This window comes from Lepidochelys kempii, chromosome 9 (assembly GCF_965140285.1).
Source record: "Lepidochelys kempii isolate rLepKem1 chromosome 9, rLepKem1.hap1, whole genome shotgun sequence".
Lineage (NCBI taxonomy): Eukaryota > Metazoa > Chordata > Testudines > Cheloniidae > Lepidochelys > Lepidochelys kempii.
In genome coordinates, this window is record NC_136388.1 from 42,231,930 (window position 1) to 42,251,690 (window position 19,761).

The window sequence follows — 19,761 nt, forward strand, 5'->3', positions numbered from 1 at the left end:
GGCTTTGCTGCAATGGGATTCCCTAACTGTGGTGGGGCCATAGACGGAACCCATATCCCTATCTTGGCACCGGAGCACCAAGCCGCCGAGTACATAAACCGCAAGGGGTACTTTTCGATAGTGCTGCAAGCTCTGGTGGATCACAAGGGATGTTTCACCAACATCAACGTGGGATGGCCGGGAAAGGTACATGACGCTCGCATCTTCAGGAACTCTGGTCTGTTTCAAAAGCTGCAGGAAGGGACTTTATTCCCAGACCAGAAAATAACTGTTGGGGATGTTGAAATGCCTATATGTATCCTTGGGGACCCAGCCTACCCCTTAATGTCATGGCTCATGAAGCCGTACACAGGCAGCCTGGACAGTAGTCAGGAGCTGTTCAACTACAGGCTGAGCAAGTGCAGAATGGTGGTAGAATGTGCATTTGGACATTTAAAGGCGCGCTGGCGCAGTTTACTGACTTGCTTAGACCTCAGCGAAACCAATATTCCCATTGTTATTACTGCTTGCTGTGCGCTCCACAATATCTGTGAGAGTAAGGAGGAGACGTTTATGGCGGGGTGGGAGGTTGAGGCAAATCGTCTGGCTGCTGGTTACGCGCAGCTAGACACCAGGGCGGTTAGAAGAGCACAGGAGGGCGCAGTACGCATCAGAGAAGCTTTGAAAACCAATTTCATGACTGGCCAGGCTACGGTGTGAAAGTTCTGTTGGTTTCTCCTTGATGAAACCCCCTGCCCCTTGGTTCACTCTACTTCCCTGTAAGCTAACCACCCACCCCTCCTACCGTCAATCACTGCTTGCAGAGGCAATAAAGTCATTGTTGCTTCACATTCATGCATTCTTTATTCATTCATCACACAAATAGGGGGATGACTACCAAGGTAGCCCAGGAGGGGTGGTGGAGGAGGGAAGGAAAATGCCACACAGCACTTTAAGCACAGCACTTTAAAAGTTTACAACTTTAAAATTTATTGAATGACAGCCTTCTTTTTTTTGGGCAATCCTCTGTGGTGGAGTGGCTGGTTGGCCGGAGGCCTCCCCACCGCGTTCTTGGGCGTCTGGGTGCGGAGGCTATGGAACTTGGGGAGGAGGGCGGTTGGTTACTCAGGGGCTGCAGTGGCAGTCTGTGCTCCAGCTGCCTTTGCTGCAGCTCAACCATACACTGGAGCATACTGGTTTGGTCCTGCAGCAGCCTCAGCATTGAATCCTGCCTCCTCTCATCACGCTGCCGCCACATTTGAGCTTCAGCCCTCTCTTCAGCCCGCCACCTCTCCTCCCAGTCATTTTGTGCTTTCCTGCACTCTGACATTATTTGCCTCCACGCATTCGTCTGTGCTCTGTCAGTGTGGGAGGACAGCATGAGCTCGGAGAACATTTCATCGCGAGTGCGTTTTTTTTTCTTTCTAAGCTTCACTAGCCTCTGGGAAGGAGAAGATCCTGTGATCATTGAAACACATGCAGCTGGTGGAGAAAAAAAAGGGACAGCAGTATTTAAAAAGACACATTTTATAAAACAGTGGCTACACTCTTTCAGGGTAATCCTTGCTGTTAACATTACATACATAGCACATGTGCTTTCGTTACAAGGTCGCATTTTGCCTCCCCCCACCGCGTGGCTACCCCCTCAACCCTCCCCCCTCCCTGTGGCTAACAGCGGGGAACATTTCTGTTTAGCAACAGGCAAACAGCCCAGCAGGAATGGGCTCCTCTGAGTGTCCCCTGAAGAAAAGCACTCTATTTCAACCAGGTGACCATGAATTATATCTCACTCTCCTGAGGATAACACAGAGAGATAAAGAACGGATGTTGTTTGAATGCCAGCAAACATACACTGCAATGCTTTGTTGTACAATGATTCCCGAGTACGTGTTACTGGCCTGGAGTGGTAAAGTGTCCTACCATGAAGGACGCAATAAGGCTGCCCTCCCCAGAAACCTTTTGCAAAGGCTTTAGGAGTACATCTAGGAGAACCGCGAATGCCAGGGCAAAGTAATCCTTTCACATGCTTGCTTTTAAACCATGTATAGTATTTTAAAAGGTACACTCACCAGAGGTCCTTTCTCCACCTGCTGGGTCCAGGAGGCAGCCTTGGGTGGGTTCGGGGGGTACTGGCTCCAGGTCCAGGGTGAGAAACAGTTCCTGGCTTTTGGGAAAACCAGTTTCTCCGCTTGCTTGCTGTGAGCTATCTACAATCTCCTCCTCCTCATCTTCTTCTTCTTCTTTGTCCCCAAAACCTGCTTCCATGTTGCCTCCATCTCCATTGAAGGAGTCAAACAACACAGCTGGGGTAGTGGTGGCTGAACCCCCTAAAATGGCATGCAGCTCATCATAGAAACGGCATGTTTGGGGCTCTGACCCGGAGCGGCTGTTCGCCTCTCTGGTTTTCTGGTAGGCTTGCCTCAGGTCCTTCAGTTTCACGCGGCACTGCTTCAGGTCCCTGTTATGGCCTCTGTCCTTCATGCCCTGGGAGATTTTGACAAAGGTTTTGGCATTTCAAAAACTGGAACGGAGTTCTGATAGCACGGATTCCTCTCCCCAAACAGCGATCAGATCCCGTACCTCCCGTTGGGTCCATGCTGGAGATCTTTTGCAATTCTGGGACTCCATCATGGTCACCTGTGCTGATGAGCTCTGCATGGTCACCTGCAGCTTGCCACGCTGGCCAAACAGGAAATGAGATTTAAAAGTTTGCGGTTCTTTTCCTGTCTACCTGGCCAGTGCATCTGAGTTGAGAGTGCTGTCCAGAGCAGTCACAATGGAGCACTCTGGGATAGCTCCCGGAGGCCAATACCATCGAATTGAGTCCACAGTACCCCAAATTCGAGCCAGCAACGTCGATTTAAGCGCTAATCCACTTGTCAGGGGTGGAGTAAGGAAATCGATTTTAAGAGCCCTTTAAGTCGAAATAAAGGGCTTCATTGTGTGAAGGGGTGCAGGTTTACATCGATTTAACGCTGCTAAATTCGACCTAAAGTCCTAGTGTAGACCAGGGCTTAGTGATTCCATCTGAAGGCTTGCTTCATAATTCCTGATATAGCTGCTTTGTTGGTTAAAGAGTGCTATCAAGGTATTAGGTTAGGAGGAATTAAGGACATCCAGCTCTGAACAGATGTATAATATTGCCTAAGGCCAAGTGACATGGACCAAATTGACAACTCTCTTCCATCCCTAGCTATTCTGGAGCAAAATGCCCGAGTGAACGGCTCTCTACTAGCACTACAAGACATGAGTGTGTGTTAAAGACTCCTCTCTCAGAGTGTGTTTTATTAGACTGGTACCTTTGTTTCTACTTGTGTAGCCTGTGTGCTGCTAGTATGTCCATTCGTAAGTGGCCTTGACACTGCCATGTTTGTGCACGTGGCCTCAGCCCAGGAAAGAAATATTTATTTATCAGTTTAAAAACATTCCCAGACCAGTTTTACCGCGGCTGTTACCTAAGTATGATTTTACCCCAGCTTGGGAAGACTGTCAGGATAGGAAGACAGAAGACTACCATACAGCACAGCCCATTTGCTTTTCCTCATGTATTCTCAGTAGGACTCAGAGGCCCTCAACAAGGTAGGAGCCCCACTGTGTTAGACATTGCATGTATCCATCGTGAGAGAGCATCACTGGTCCCAAATAGCAATTCAAAGGGTAAGAAACAGGAAAGTATCCTCATCCCACTGAGGGACAGAGTGATGAAATTACTTGCCCAGCATCACAGGAACTCCCCCTTAACTGCACGATCATTCTTCCTCTCTAATCTAATACAAGACTTTATTTGAAACATATTGCAAAAAATCATCAAATAAGCTATTTGACGCACTCTTCTCATATACTTTCAGCCACCACAGGGTGTCTCTGCATCTCTTCCTAGAAAGACAAAAGCCTCTGATAGCCTGGCCCAGAGTAGCCAGGAATACCCCACCTTTGGAAAGATGGCATGGGGGGAGGTAATATCTTTTATTGGACCAACTTCTATCTATTAGTGAGAGAGAGAAGCTTTCGAGCTACACCAAGCTCTTCCACCTTGGAACACAGAGTTCCAACCCTTCCAGTGTATTTGACACAATTTATGTTTTAAAAGCTAACAAAAAACTATCACCCACTTCTCTGTGGATTTTCTTCAGCAACGGAGAACTATGTCTGGTTTGAGAATGCTGTTACAATAGGCTCTGCTTCTCAGAGGGCAGTGAGAATTTGTTTCCTTTAGTGGCTGAAGATGCTTGAAACCTGAAGATGTTTTGACAGGGTAGCTGCTTATGGTTCATGAAACGAGGATGATCAGGTAACTGAAATCTAATCATGCCTCTCCCTTCATGTGAACTGCGCCATGCATCTCAGAGCAGAACTGAGTTCTCAATGTCCGTATTTACCAATGTCTATATACCAATGTCTTTGACGACGCGATCAGTGTAGTAGCTTTGCCAGGATCCTGGAGGTAAGTATTGAGCCACACACCTTAGCAGATCTGTTCGAATGTCCTTAGTATAGGTTTAAAGTAGTGTTTATCTGCAGTGAAATGAAGCCAAAGGGCAAGCAAGTGATTTAGCAATTACCAGATACAGTCACCTCTGGACTTAATACCCACCTGCTGCTCCTGTGATCATTTTAGCTTGGGACTCTTATGGGTGGTTGTTTTCTCTTTTTAAGGAACATGCTTTGTAATATATAATATTAAGAAAATGGGTTAATTGCTTTGGATTAAAACATGAACCATTCTGGACCTATGTCCAAACTCCAATGCAAACCTGAGCCTGCTTGAAGCTTTTAGATTTGGAAAAGGTTGACTAGCTTTTTTTCTGAATTGCTTTTCATTTTCTCTACATCCTGGTCTTCAAGTCAGTGCCCAGCGGGGATTTAAATACTGGGGCATGGGGAAAAAGAGGCTGTGACTGTTGGGTCCATTGCTATATGGATCCCCTGGCTGCAATACATGTGTAACATTTGGGCTAGGAGGATTTCATCCCCTCAGCTTCCTGGTAGGTCCCATGTACAAAGCACTGCTATGACAGCAGGATTTGGCACTTAGGATCTAAGCAAATATCAGATGACCCCAAAGCTGGGCTTTTTCATAGCACTCTATTTCCCTTCGATTGGGTTCTGGTGTGTTTTATGCTCCCCAATCTATTTCTTTAGCTAACTATTATGGGGCATATATTGTTCCACTCACCAGGAGTAGCAGGGTTTAGCAGAATATGTGGGTAGATGGATGGGTGAAGACCTCTACCTCTGCTCACTAACTTGACGTGAAAATGAGCCTTCGTGAGGTCCTGCATCTGAAACACTTTCTTTGGAACTCACCACTGCCACCAGACTAACAAGATGCTTCTCCATACTACCAGCCCATCCATCTCTGAGATCTAGATTCTCAAATACTCCGTTGTTTGTGCTGTTTAAAACTTTCCCTTGTCCAGGCATAGATCTGTTCTGAGCCAGCTCCCACAAGAGTGAGTGGAAAGACTGGCTACATGGAGTGTTGGATAACACACCAACTAAACCAAAAATTCATGTCATGGGGAGACTGTGCTGGATTTACATTGGTTAAATGATCTCTCTGCACTGTTTCATCCCTTTATCTGATTGCAGAGTGACCTGGATTTAAATGTTTTGTTGTGCTTTCTCTTCCAGAATGGATTTCACTTGCATGGTCAGGAGGACAACCAAAGAGAGAAGCACTGACAAAGAGGAAAACACATTGGATTCAAGAAGGATTTTGGACTCCTCACAGTAGGGGGAGCAAAAAGAAGAAGGCATAAGAAATTGCACATGTGTGGAGGTAAGCAGACATTCTTCCCTGTATTTTGGCAGGCGCTGCGAGTCCTCTGCAGTCTGGCTTCATTGCTGCACCTGATCAGAAAAAAAATTGGTTCATCTAGTCTGGCATCCTGTCTCCAGTCAGGGCCAATCTTGGATGGTTCAGAGGCAAATGCAATATTGTATTGGGGGAATTTTCTTCCTGGCCTAGCTGATATTTATGCATGCTCTCCCTCCCTTAATCCAACAGTGTTCACTTGCCAATTGGATTTTACACTCATAATTTAACTACAGACATAGAACAGTAGTGCTTCCATTGTTTAAGGAAAAAGATATAAAGGATTCTTTAAAAAAATTCAAAGATGGAAATACTTTTAATTTCCATGCACTACACAGCTGAGAATAAATACCCTATTATTAGATCTAGAGGAGTCAGGATGCAGACAGCTGGGGGGGGGGAGTTCCATTTATATTAGTCACTCTAGGACTTTATTCTGCCCTGAATTACAGAGGGTGTGCATCTGTGGATTTCCTCTACTTCCTACTGTGTGATGTGAGGTGCAGGCATGCTCAGTAGCTTATGCCTACCACTCCTATCTCAGTAACAGTGCCTACAATACTAAGAGACTGGTTGCATCAGAAGCAGAGCTGGAAAGCCATCTTTGCTAGCTGCTGAGAGTGAGAGAAACAGCTGAACCTTAGGAGATCCACAGACTGTCTGACCGAAAACAATGTGAGTATCCCTTGTCATAGGAGTTTAATGAAAACGAGCTGCAGTCTGAGAATGAAGGTTTAGTATGTCTGGAGGGAAGGAGTTTGGCTAAAGCAGTGTCAAAGCACTGTCCATCAGGTGTGGTGCTGAAACTCTGAATACTCAGCTGTGAATGGGCGTGTTTCTTACTTCACAAAGAAATGATAGCAGCATGGCTTTAAGCTGACTGAGATCCCTTTTGAAGCAAGGCTGGGCTCTGGGATTGTGTATTGTGATTTGTCACAGATTCAGTTTCATATCTGTGAATATCTGTTTACAATTATATTCCCCTAAATGCTCGCTCTACGGAAGCGCAATACTGTGGCTGGAAAGTTCACTGCTGTTTCTGATATATGAAAAGTTGCTTGTTTGGGTTTTGGAGAAATGGCCAAGTAGTATGCTGTTGTTTTCAAAACCAAGTACAAATTAACTCTTACTATGAATGTATCTTTTTATGTTTAATTTTATGTGGTGTGTGGGTGCGGTGGAAGGCTGGCTACGTGAATAAGGCATCTGAAGCTACTTTAACATTGCTGTGGCTGGCTGTCACATGAAAACTACATGGCATCTGTGTGAATCAGTGTCAGACTCTGAGGAGCATTTGCTGGGTGTGAGACCTCTTTTGTGTATTTTAGAGATCCAAAGTTTGTGTAAGACACTGTCAAAGTCTAATCAGTCTGCTGTGGCTCTTAAATGATGGGAACCCTGCTATGGCTGGCTGTGCAGTTTTTCCAGTTGTTGGACAGCAGTGAAGAGAATTACTAACATGTTTCCAATTCAAAATAGTGCAGACACCAACCAGTCAAAATGCTGGGCGAAATCCTAAGTTAGTGTAAATCAGCACAGTTCTGTACATCACAGTGGAACAATGCTGATTTATACCAGCTGAGGATCTGGACCTTTGTCCTCGCTATCTGGTGCAATATGATAATATATTAGATATAAAATAATTTCAACTCACTTGTATTCAGCATCCATCTGTTTCTGTGCAGCAGTAGATGACACTAACCCATCACTTCAGATTATTTTATTACACCTTTAAATAGCTGTCCATGTCTTTAGCTGTGGTTTAAATGACAGCATTAATTTGCTCTTTAAGACAACAGTAAAACCTATGTAGTTAATAGTTACTCTGGAAAAACATTGGTGTAAATGAGAATCTGACCCGTGTAGTTTAGATAACTAGATTCTGAAATGCATCCAACAATCTACATGGGGAAAAGAAATGTGATGATAGAGGGCATTTCAAACAAGAAGACAAAGGTATAACAAGATCCAGTGGCTGGACGTTGAAGCTGAACAGGTTTAGCCTTGAAATAAGGTGCAAATTTTTAACAATGATGGTAATTTACTGTTGGAACAGCTTACCTAGGGTTGTGGTGGATTCTCCATCACCAGCAATTTTTGAATCAAGATTGGATGTTTTTCTAAAGGATCTGCTCTTATTCAAACAGGGATTAATTCAGGGAAGTTCTATGACTTGTATTCTACAGAGGGTCAGACCAAAGTATCACAATTGTCCTATCTTGCCTTATAATCTATTAATCTATTAACATGATTGCATAAACGTTCATTTATGACCAGTCAGTGCAAACCAGCTGCAAACATCTCAGAAGTCTAAAAAAGTCAAATAATTCTAATCCTATATAACATAAGCAGGGGGGGAAACATAGGGCCAGATCCTCAGATGGATCCTACTGGTATAGAAGTGAATGGAGCTATGCTGATTATTGTAAATAAAAAGTTGTGTCCTATTGTAAACTATTTCAATACCAAATTTTTTTTAAAAATTACATCCAGAATCTCATTCTGAGATCTAGAATTCTTTTTCATTTGCTTATTCACCTATTAAAATACCAGAAAACAAGCTTTTGTCTACAACATCCAGAATGTCTCCAAGCCAAGGAATTGCTTTCTGAAAAATGCCTTGGCTTAATGTGCACCCCTGAACTTCTCCAAATGGTTCGGCGTTTGCCAGCTCATTGTGTGCTATTGGTGCTGTTGCCTCGTTGTGTCTAGATCAGGAGTCAGGGGATGATGTCAGATACTTTGATCTGTATGTGAGCTGTTCTTCGATGATTAATGCAACAGTTTCCTGCTGCAGAATGATCATCTAAACTATTCAAACAAGAAACAGTTTTTCATACTATCTTTGGCTTACTAGTGTGTATTCATAACACATTTTTTAATTAAAACCAGAAAGGTTGATTCAATATTAGTATGCCTGGGTCTTTTGTAGAAAAGCTTGCATAAGTTTCTTTGTTGATCTAGGGAAAAACGGAAACCATTTTTTTTTTTTTTTTTTTGGTTTTTGGTGGGATAATCTTTCAACACACTAATCGTACAAAGCCAGGATAAATAAGCAACTTGCTATTATGCAGATATTGATGTATTCAGTTGATTTCTGTTTCTCTATTAAATGGAATTACAGAAAAGGAATTTAAAACTCCTTGATGAATGTCACCACTATCCAACTTTGAGTTGTTGATGAATGCCACAAGGTAAAAGAGTGCTAACTAACAACCTATAGTGACAACTAATGGTGTTCATCAACTTGCAACAGTTTACTGCTAGTGAACACCAAATCAGGAAATGATTTCTTTTCATCTTGTTGTAGAGCACCATAAACATTCATAGCACTTCAGACACTTGTAAGAAGACAAAGAGATGGCTCCTGAGGGCTTGTCTTCACGTACAGCTTTAGTGAAGATGCTACTATGCTGATGGGAGAGCTGCTCCCATTGGTGTCGTTAATCCACCTCCCCAAGGGGGTAGCTCTGTCGATGGGAGAAGTTTTCCTAGCAACATAGCGATGGCTACACAGCGGGTTAGTTTAGTTATAACTACTGTGGATTTTTCACACCCTTGAGCAATGTAGTTAGACTGATATATGTCTAGTGTACAGCTGGGTTCAGTGACTTCAGTAGAGCTATGTTGACTTACACCAGCTGGGAATCTGACCTTATGTGAGATTACTGTCTGAGTGGTACAATACAAATGATAAAGAAGCAGGCTCAAAAGTGGGAGCAAACCTTATTGAGGAGAGGGTCAGTACTGAGAAGTTAAATGAAAGAAGTGGGTTTGAAAGGAGGGATTTGAAGGAAGAGCAGGACTCGCTTCTTGCTTGAGAAGAGGGGGATACTGTTCCAAGCATAAGGGTAAGAAGTGAACTGAGAGTCGGGGGGGGGGGGGTTTGAGTGTTACCTCTTGGGGGTTGTTTCAAGTAGAAGGAGAAAATGATGATGGCATCAGGTATGTCTTTGATGCAACCCTGTTTATATACAAAGAATGAACAAACAGGAGGCAGTTTGTTTGCTCACAGTTCCAAGCCTCTCTCCAATGAGCACCCTGGCCAAAAAGCTCTCTCACAGTGTGACATTGCTGATGGGCTCATGGGTGAGGAGCTTGAAAAATTGCTGTACATTTCTCTGTTTTACTGTGGCAATTGGGAGAACAGCTTTGTTATGAGGGTTCTATAGACTATTCTATATGTACGTGAATAAATTATACCCAGAGGTGGTATTTTGAAGTGGACACTGAGAGAGAGAGACTGTTCTTTTTATGGTTGGACTGAGGAGAAACTGAGTCAGATGCCTGTGTGGTGCCATGGCCTGCTGCAGGGGGGCATCCCAGTCTGGCTGCCTTCTTATGCTCTCTCTCTTAGCTTTCTCTCAGGTTCATGTTACAAGGGCTTCTCTTGCTGTTTCCTGGGCTTTTTCACTCATCTGGCTGTTTCTGACTCAAACATGCACATACAGCAGCAATAACAATCAGTCCCAAGACCCTGTGTTTGTGTTCAGTCAAGTCCTTTGGTGGTGGCTTCCAGCTATCACTAACCAAAAGGGCATTTAATTGCACACTCATTTAGCCTGAATGGAAGGCAGACAGCATGCCCAACAATTTCACTGAGCTTTGTGATCACCCATAGATCAAAGCCAAGCTTGCTAGATATCTGTCACCCAACCTCCAGGAGAGAGCACTGGGTGAGAGAAAATGCAGGTGGACAGGGCCGGCCCACAACATTTTGGCACCTGAGGCGGGGAGCTCAAATGACGCCCCCATACCCTTCGCTTGGGCCAAAACTTTGACAGGTCTCAATTCTGCCTTCTTCCTGTTCTACTCCTCTCATGGTACTGCTCTGCTACCTACCCCAATAAAGGAGAACTAACAACTTAAAATGCCTTGTTCAAAAATTTTAAGTAACACTTAACTTTCAAACACCTGAACAGCAAATGTAACTTTTCTTGTCTGCATAGTAAACACTGGCATTTTTATCTGTTTGAATAATCAACCTTCTTGGTTGCAAAGATTTGAGCTGTTTCCTGCTGAAGGTCCACAGTCTGGGCAAGCTTATGCTCTATTGAGATGATTGCAAGGCCAACCAGCCTGTCCTGTGTCATTGGGGAGCAAAGATGTGTTTTTATTAACTTCAGCTTGGAGAAGCTGCGTTCTCCGCTGGCAACTGTTACAGGAAGTGTTGGAAGTATGTGCAGAGAAACAAAAGCATTTGGAAAGAGGGTGGTCATCTTATTTGTGCACAGATATTACAGAACACCCTTTGGAGTTGATCCAGCTGAAACGTATCTTGAAAGGGCTTTCAGTTCATCACCTAAATCACTCGCATCAATATTGCGCATGTCATCATGTGTCACCCTGTGGTGACTGCAAGCTCTGGGGCCATTTGAAGAGCTGTATTATTTGAATGGGCTTAACTCCATCTGGCTTAGGAGCAGCTCCCTTTTCTATCTGCTCTTTTATCCAGGCAGTGGAGCCACTGAATGAACAGATTTGAAGAAGTGGATGTTGTAAAGCAGGTGGGTTCTGTAAAATATCACGTAACTTAATGGAACCGTGAAGAAGGGCTACCCCAGGGCTTGTGGAACTAGTACTGAGATGGAGAGACAGCACATCCAGAAAGAGGAACAAGGTGGTGACCGCCCCCTCTTCCGCCAATGATTTTTGAATTACTGTAGAAGCAAATGTATGTTATTCCTGTAGCTGTCCTATGCATCCAACTCAGCCCTGACTAGGAGACAGCAATTCTAGGAGTGAGAGAATATTGTCTTCTTGCCCAGTTGGTACTTGACCTTCCTGAGACTCATCACAGTTGTCAATTAGCCCCAGTTAACCGAGATTTTCTCCTTAATGTTGTGGTTGCTTTTCCCCTGGTGCCTGTATGGAGCCCTCCAAGCTCTTTTCACATAACCCATTGAACAAGCACAAGATGATGGCCACCTTAGAAAAGCTAACTACTCAGTTCTGGCAACCATATGTTTTCTGCACACAGTAATAATTTACTGAGAGATCTGACTGTACATTTAAAACTATTTTGTTATTTGCAATTATATCATCACTTCTGTACTGGATGAAATAATTAGAATGGACTTCATCACTCTAATATTCCTGTCCAAATAATTGGAAATATTTGAACAAGTTTCTCACTTTTTCCAGATGCAATATTTAAAGGAAAATATGTGGGAAAGAGGTGTCTTTTTTTTAGTCTCAACCAAACAAGGCAGAAATCTGCTTTACAGATTGTATGCTAATGAAAGCATCCGACTTACCTCAGCCAGAATCAAACAGAAGCATCACTGAGGCATCACTGAGTGAATTCTTCTGGAAAGTGTTGAGATTCTCTATGACTATGTTTTGTGAGGTCAGAAGGGCATTATTTCAAGAAACATCTCTGAACTTTTAAATATAAATGGCACCTTTGAATGCATTCTAATGTGTTGCAGTATCTTATAAACGTAGGCCAGTCAGCCCAGTGGATTTATGCACTAATCCTGCATAGCTGGGTTCAAATCTCTATATTGTCTTGAGCTATGTCTACACTATGGTGCCGTGCTGTGGTCAGCACACAGGGAGAACACACACATGCAGCCAAACATCTAACAAACTCTAGATAATCTCCTTCTAACTGGCTAAAAGCCCCCATCTCACTGAATTACTGGGGTTTGCTTGTTTCGAAGCCTCTATTTGCAGTGGGAATACAGCACTGTCTCACTAATGGAGAGTGCAGGCGTTTCATACAGCAATAACCATGCATGTGCAAGGGGGAAAGTGACAAAGGAGAAGAAAATCCTAGTGATGCCAAATGTTGCAAACTGAAATAGGCAGGAATTGCTTCAAGAGGTGGGTGCTTTTCAGCAGGCAGAGAGAAGGGTGGTAGCCACTTGGACAATGGTTCAAAGTAAGCACTGCAGCAGTGTGGAGCCTCAGCAGGGGAGCGTTTTAGCACAAATCACTGGGCAAGCAAGTGCCACAACTCCAAAGGGAGCAAAGAAAGAGGGATCCCTAAGAGACCGAACCCCATATGAGCTCCATTGTGCACAGAGGAGTCCATCCAGTGTTACACCCCTCCACATGGTGCAGCTTACTCCACTTGATGTGGGCTGTTGCAGAGAAGAGAGGATGAGGCCATAGCCCCGCTTCCTACCTACCCCTTCAGGGCCTCAGACAAACAAGTGAGGGGGCAGAGTGACTGCAACTATGTCTGGCAGGCCAAATTTTTAAGTGCTCAGCACCCCACAGTTCCCACTGTGATACTTGTGGCTGAATTTTCAAAAGAACTCAACATCCAGTGTACACCTAACATGCCAAACTCTTTGGAAAATCTCACCATTGATTTAGCTGTCTAAATGAGAGAGGAGCTGTAGATGTGTAGGGAGCAGGGGGCATGACGACATAGCTCCTTAGGTCTCCCCACAACTCATCTGCATCCACAAAAGGGCTAGGCAGGATCTGGTCCTGCAGAAGGACTCAGGGGGAAGCCAACAAAATCCAGAAAGACCAAATTGCCCTAGTATACATTGAAATATTGAGTTGCACAGTGTGCATAAATTCCAGCTTTTTATAAATACATAGACTCAGTAATGATTTCCTAGAAATAAGTAATTAATTGTGCCTAGAACCACTTATTCTCTACTTCCAAAGGTTAATGGATAGAAATTCCATTTATTCACTTACATTCAAATACTAAAATAACTGTTCTTTATGACTCTGGCCTTAGACAGGGAAGGGCCTTAATTACAGCATGCTACAGCTGGGCAAAGGCAATGCTGTGTGCAAGTATTTGCCCTATCTGTTACCGCAACCCATCTCTGTGTGCCATTTAATGCATGTAAAGGCTGCAAACATGGACAAATATCTTTTGCCCATAACATTTGAAGTTTCACAAATGTAGTTCTAGGGTTGGGTTTTTATTGCTGACTTCTGTCACAGACTCAGTTCAGAGTCTGGCTTAGCACAGAGGTCGGCACTGAACATTTCTGTTACCTCTCTGTGGGATAAAGAGGTAAAAAAAGTAGTGGTTAAAAATGTATGGGGGTTTTTTGGTTTTTTTTTTAAGTGCTGTTTGGAGGCTGGTCTGTGGGAAAGCTTCCTGCATTTGCTGCTAGATTGGCTGCGGTGTTATACCAATAAAATAAAACCAGCAGGATCTTATCAAAGGGGATATGGCAAAATGCCACATTTATTGTGAATACAGAAAGAATCATAGTAAGCAGTTAGTTATAGCTATAACATTCCATTCCATCTCATATTTATTCACACATTCATTCGCTCACACACACACACACACATGCACACAGAGGTTCTGCAAGGTTGTTATCATAGTTACCAGCCTTAGAGTTGCTCATGCCAAGCCACTGGCCAGGTGGCCTGGACATGAGGAGGGAGCAGGGCCTCGTCAGATGCACATCTGATGCTCCTGGAAGTTGGTTTGCAGAATCAGACTCCAAAGTTCTCACTTTCTAGAATCCATTTTTATAGGAATTTCTTCCTGTTCCAGTCTATGGGAATTGCTTCATCATGCTGTTGCTGAATCAATCAGCAGATGGCACATTCCTGACGGCTCCGTGCTGCCAGATGTTATCTTGTTCTTCGGTTCTCCCATCCGAGGCTGTTGGGTGGATTCCAGTCTGCCCTCCGGAGGTCCTCTGGTTATTTCCACTTGACGCCCTCTTCAGCCGATCCACACTGGATTTTTAGGCTGGCACCTCCCTGATCATTCATTTATTATCCACACCAAGCATCCATCCACATACTTCCTCTATCTCTATTTTAATCACAATTGTTAACAAAGTGAGATAAATACAACAAAAGGGCAGGGTGTCTTTGTGTGCTGTTTCTGTTGTTAAAAAGTATCACTTTGAGTCTCTCTGTGTGTGAGTAGTTGTTGTTACAAAGTATTGCTTTGAGAACAGACTCTGTTTTAGGATGTACTAACACAATTAGCAGCTTGCAAGTTTCACACAGAGCGGGAGAGAAATAGTAAAAACAAGAGACCAAAAACCAAGAGACCTCTTAATTAGTAATACCCTGGAATTTAAACTATGGGGAATCAAACTCGTTTATGATTTTAATACAGAACTTCTTTAATATGATCCAACATAATAATCTGTGGGATTTTCTTTCTCTCCTTCGAATACTTTGGCAGCATCCAGCCCCGGCACTTTACAAAGTCACAAACAAGTCTGGGGGTGGGGGACCAAAGGGGAAATCCCGCTCGAGGCCAGAATTTAGACAGACACACACAGAAAGCAAACTAATCACCTAAACCTGTAAGGTGATGAAAACCTACTGGCACTGACTTCAGTTAGCATTGACAGTGCTGAGCACCTCAATGGAGGTAGCTCAACATCTTTCAAGATGAGATCTAATGTAGTGTAAGTCTCCTACAGACACAAAGTACATGGACCTACCCATTGTTAAAAGGTGGAAAGATTAATACACGAGTACGTATCAAGAACTAGAAATACTAGTGAATAAACACAACTATGACGTAGCTGGCATCACAGAGACTTGGTGGGATAATACAAATTACTGGAATAGTTATATAGAACTATTCCAGTCAGTTGTATTATCCCACCAAGTCTGTGTGATGCCAACTCTGCATAGTGCAGCTTGCTCAGAAAGGACAGGCAGGGAAAAAGGGCGGGTGTTGCCTTGTATATCAAAGATGTATACACTTGCACTGAGGTTGAAAATAGGAGACAGAATTGTTGAACGTCTCTGATAACAGAGGTAAAAAAACAAGGGTGATGTCATGTTATGGGCCTACTACAGACCACCTAACCGGGAAGAAGGGATGAATGAGGTTTTTTTAAACAACTAACAAAATCATCCAAAGCGCAGGACTTAGTGGTGATGAGGGACTGCAGCTACCCAGACATCAGTTGGGAAAATAATACAGCATGGCACAGACTATTCAACAAGTTTTTGGAATGCACTGGAGACAATTTTTTTATTTTAGAAGGTGGAGAAAGCAACTAGGTGAGAGACTGTTCTAGATTTGACTTTAACAAAATGGGAGGAACTGACTGAGAATTTGAAAGTGGAAGGCAGCTTGGCTGAAAGTGGTCATGAAATGATATTGTTCATGATTCTGAAGAATGGTAGGAGAGAAAACAGCAGAATAAACATAATGGATTTCAAGAGACTAGACTTTACAAAACTCAGAGTTAGAAAGTAAGATCCAATGGGAACCAAGTCTAAGGGGAAAAACAGTTTTGAGAGAATTGGCAGTTTTTCAAAGAGACGTTATTAAGGACCTAAAACCAAACTATCCCACTGTGTAGGAAAGATAGGAAGTATGGCAAGAGACCATTGTGGCTTATTCAGGAGATCTTCAATCATCTGAAACTCAAAAAAGAGTGGACACTAGGTCAAAAAAGTGGACACTAGGTCAAATTACAAAGGATGAATATTAAAAGAACAACACCAGCATGTGGGGACAAAATTTGAAAGGCCAACGTGCAAAATGAGATTAAAATAGCTAGAATCATAAAGGGTAACAAGAAATATATACAAACAACTATATTAGAAGCAAGAGGAAGACAAAAGACAGTGTAGGCCCATTATTCAATCTGGAGGGGCAATAATGGAAAATGTGGAAATGGCAGACATGCACAATGACTCTTTTGTTTCAGCTTTCACCAAGAATGCTCAAAGGGCTAACTGAGGAGATATCTGAGCCATTAGCCATTTTCAAAAAACTCATGGAAGATGGGAGAGGTTCCAGAGAACTGGAAGAGAGCAAATGTAGTGCCAATCTATAAAAAAGGGAATAAGGACAACTTGGAGAATTACAAACCAGTCAGCTTCCAGTACCCAGAAAGATAATGGAGCAAACAATCAACTTGCAAACACCTAGAAGATAATAAGGTGGTAAGTAACAGTCAGCATGGATTTGTCAAGAACAAATCATGTCAAACCAACCTAACAGCTTCCTTTGACAGAATAACACATCTTGTGGCTAGGGACAAAGCAGTAATGTGGTATATCTTGACTTTTGTAAGGCTTTGACTACTGTCTCACATAACCGTCTCATCCACAAACTGGGGAAATATAGCCTAGTTGGCACTACTATACGTGGGTTCACAACTGGTTGGAAAACCATTCCCAGAGAGTAGTTATCAATGGTTTGCCGTCAAGCTGGAAGGACATATTGAATACAGTCCCTCAGGAATCAGTCCTCGGTCCAGTTCTGTTCAATATCTTCTTAAATTATTTAGATCGGGATACCCAACCTACGACCTGTGGGCTGTACACAGCCCACCAGAGCATTTCATAAGGCCCACAGTCTACTTCAACACAATATACTAATGGCCAGTTCATTAGCATTTCATCATTGTGTTTACATCATTTTAGTTTACACAAGTGTGTAAATAGACAATAGTGTACATAGATTGTTTCTGTCTAAATAATACAAAACAAGCTGAACTTAAAGTCACCTATATTGATTTATATTTTAAATCTTATTAAAATAGGTAGAATCTGTTTGGTCCACAGAAGTTTGTGCTTCGGTTTATTTGGCCCTCCTGTATAGTAAGGTTGGGCACCACTGATTTAGATAATGGTATAGAGAGTACATTTATAAAGTTTGCAGACGATACCAAGCTGGGAGAGGTTGCAAGTGCTTTGGAGGATAGGATTAAAATTCAAAATGATCTGGACAAACTGGAGAAATGGTCTGAACTAAATAGGATGAAGTTCAATAAGGACAAATGCAAAGTACTCCACTTAGGAAGGAACAATCAGTTTCACACACAAAAATGGGAAATGACTGCCTAGGAAGGAGCACTGTAAAAAAGGGATCGGGGGTTCATAGTGAATCACAAGCTAAACATGAGGCCACAGTGTAACCCTGTTTCAAAAAAAGCAAACATCATTTTGGGACATATTAGCAGAAGTATTGTAAGCAAGACATGGAGAAGTAATTCTTCTTCTCTACTCTGTTTTGATAAAGCCGCAGTTGGAATATTGTGTCCTGTTCTGGGCACCACATTTCAGGAAAGATGTGGACAAACTCAAATATCCAGAGGAGAGCAACAAAAATGATAAAAGATTTAGAAAACATGACCTATGAGGAAAGATTGAAAAAATGGGTCTGTTTAGTCTGGAGAAGATAAGACTGAGAGGGGAACATAAGTCTAACAGTTCCTACCATTCTGGTAGCTTTTTTGACTACTGTTGCACATTGAGCAGCTGTTCTCAGAGAACTATCCACAACGACTCCAAGATCTCTTTCCTGAGTGATAATAGAAAGTTTGGACCTCATCATTTTGTGTGTATTGTTAGGATTATGCCTTCCAGTGTGCACTACTTTGCATTTATCGACACTGAATTTCATCTGCTACTTTGTTGCCCAGTCACCCAGTTTTAGAACATCCCTTTGCAAGTCTCCACAGTCAGCTTTGAACTTAACTATCTTGAGTAATTTTGTATCATTTACAACGTTTGCCACCTCACTGTTTACTCCTATTTCCAGATAATTTATGAATATGTTGAACAGCACAGGTCCCAGGACAGACCCTTGGGGGACCCCACCATTTACCTCTTTCCATTGTGAAAACCAACCATTTATTCATACCCTTAGTTTCCTATTTTTAACTAGTTACTGATCCATAAGAGGACATTTTCTCTTATCCCATGACTGCTTACTTTGCTTAAGAGCCTTTGGTATGGGACCTTGTCAAAGACCTTCTGAAAGTGCAAGTGATATCCTGGATCACTCTTGCCCACATGCTTGTTTACCCCCACATATAATTCGAACAGATTGGTGAGGCATGATTTCCCTTTAGAAAAGCCACGTTAATTCTTCCCCTACCTATCGCATGCATCTATGTGTCTGATAATTCTGTTCTTTACTATTGTTTCAACCAGTTTGCCTGGTACTTAAGGTAGGTTTACTGATCTGTAATTTCCAGGATTGCTTCTGGAGCCTTTTTTGAAAATTGGCATTACATTAGCTGCCTTCCAGTCATCTGGTACAGAGGCTGATTTAAGCAATAGGTTAGCAGTTATGCAATTTCATGTGTGAGTTCCTTCAGAACCCTTGGTGAATAACAGCTGGTCCTGGTGACTCGTTACTGTTTAATTTATCAATTTGTTCTAAAACCTCCTCTATTGACATCTCCCCTAAAAAGAATGGCTCAGGTATTGGAATCTCTCACATCCTCTGCAGTAAAGATTGATGCTAAGAATTCATTTGGCTTCTCCGCAACAGCCTCTTCTTCCTTGAGTGCTCCTGTAGCACCTTGATCGTCCAGTGGCCCCACTGGTTGTTTGACAGGCTTCCTGCTTCTAATGTACTTACATGTTTGCTGTTAGTTTTAGTCTTTTTGCTAGTTGCTCTTCAAATTTGTTGGCCTGCCTAATTATAATTTTACACTATTAAATAGGGATGATTGTAGTGTTGAAAGAAAAATTTAAATATTCTCATTGGGAGTGGCATACTCTACACTGAGGAGCAAATCTACTCCAGATTCATCCAAGATCAGCAGCCTGCTTATTATAGCATTCAAACCCATTTAGAGGCAAGACTAACACAATAAGATGTTTAATGATTAGAAAGTGAAGTTTTACTCCATATTTAAGGACTTACCTACTGTATCTTAATGTTGACGTTAGCAGAGACAGAAAACATAAACTTTTAGCTGTACATAACTGGTTTATCCAGGCTGGTTTTAAAGGTGAAAAGTAGCCATCAGCCATGAATGCTCTTGGAAGACTATTGTACAGCTATCAGGTTTCACTCACAGTACATTTTAAGGGGTTTTGCCATAGCTATGGTTTCTTCAGTATTCCACCCACTTATATATTGAAAAGACTCATGCAAGAAGTCTTATTTGTTTCCAAATGTTAGGAACTAATAGAAAAGGGATAGGTAAGACAAAAATATCATTATGCAGCTGTATAAATCCATGGTGCACCCATATCTTGAAAACTGCATGCAGTTCTGATCATTCTTTCTCAGAAAAGATATT

The 19,761-nt window shown here is 42.6% G+C and overlaps 1 protein-coding gene across 1 annotated transcript in view; it reads left to right on the forward strand.

The window, feature by feature from the left end:
* LOC140916898 (vesicle-associated membrane protein 1) overlaps positions 1 to 19,761 on the forward strand; it is a 96,324-nt gene that overhangs the window by 4,212 nt on the left and 72,351 nt on the right. Inside the window, exons 2-3 of the mRNA XM_073358792.2 lie at positions 5,614 to 5,761; positions 6,342 to 6,472. Of these exons, the coding sequence (XP_073214893.1) occupies positions 6,471 to 6,472 (2 nt within the window). The 5' untranslated portion in view covers positions 5,614 to 5,761; positions 6,342 to 6,470. The remainder of the gene's footprint in view (positions 1 to 5,613; positions 5,762 to 6,341; positions 6,473 to 19,761) is intronic.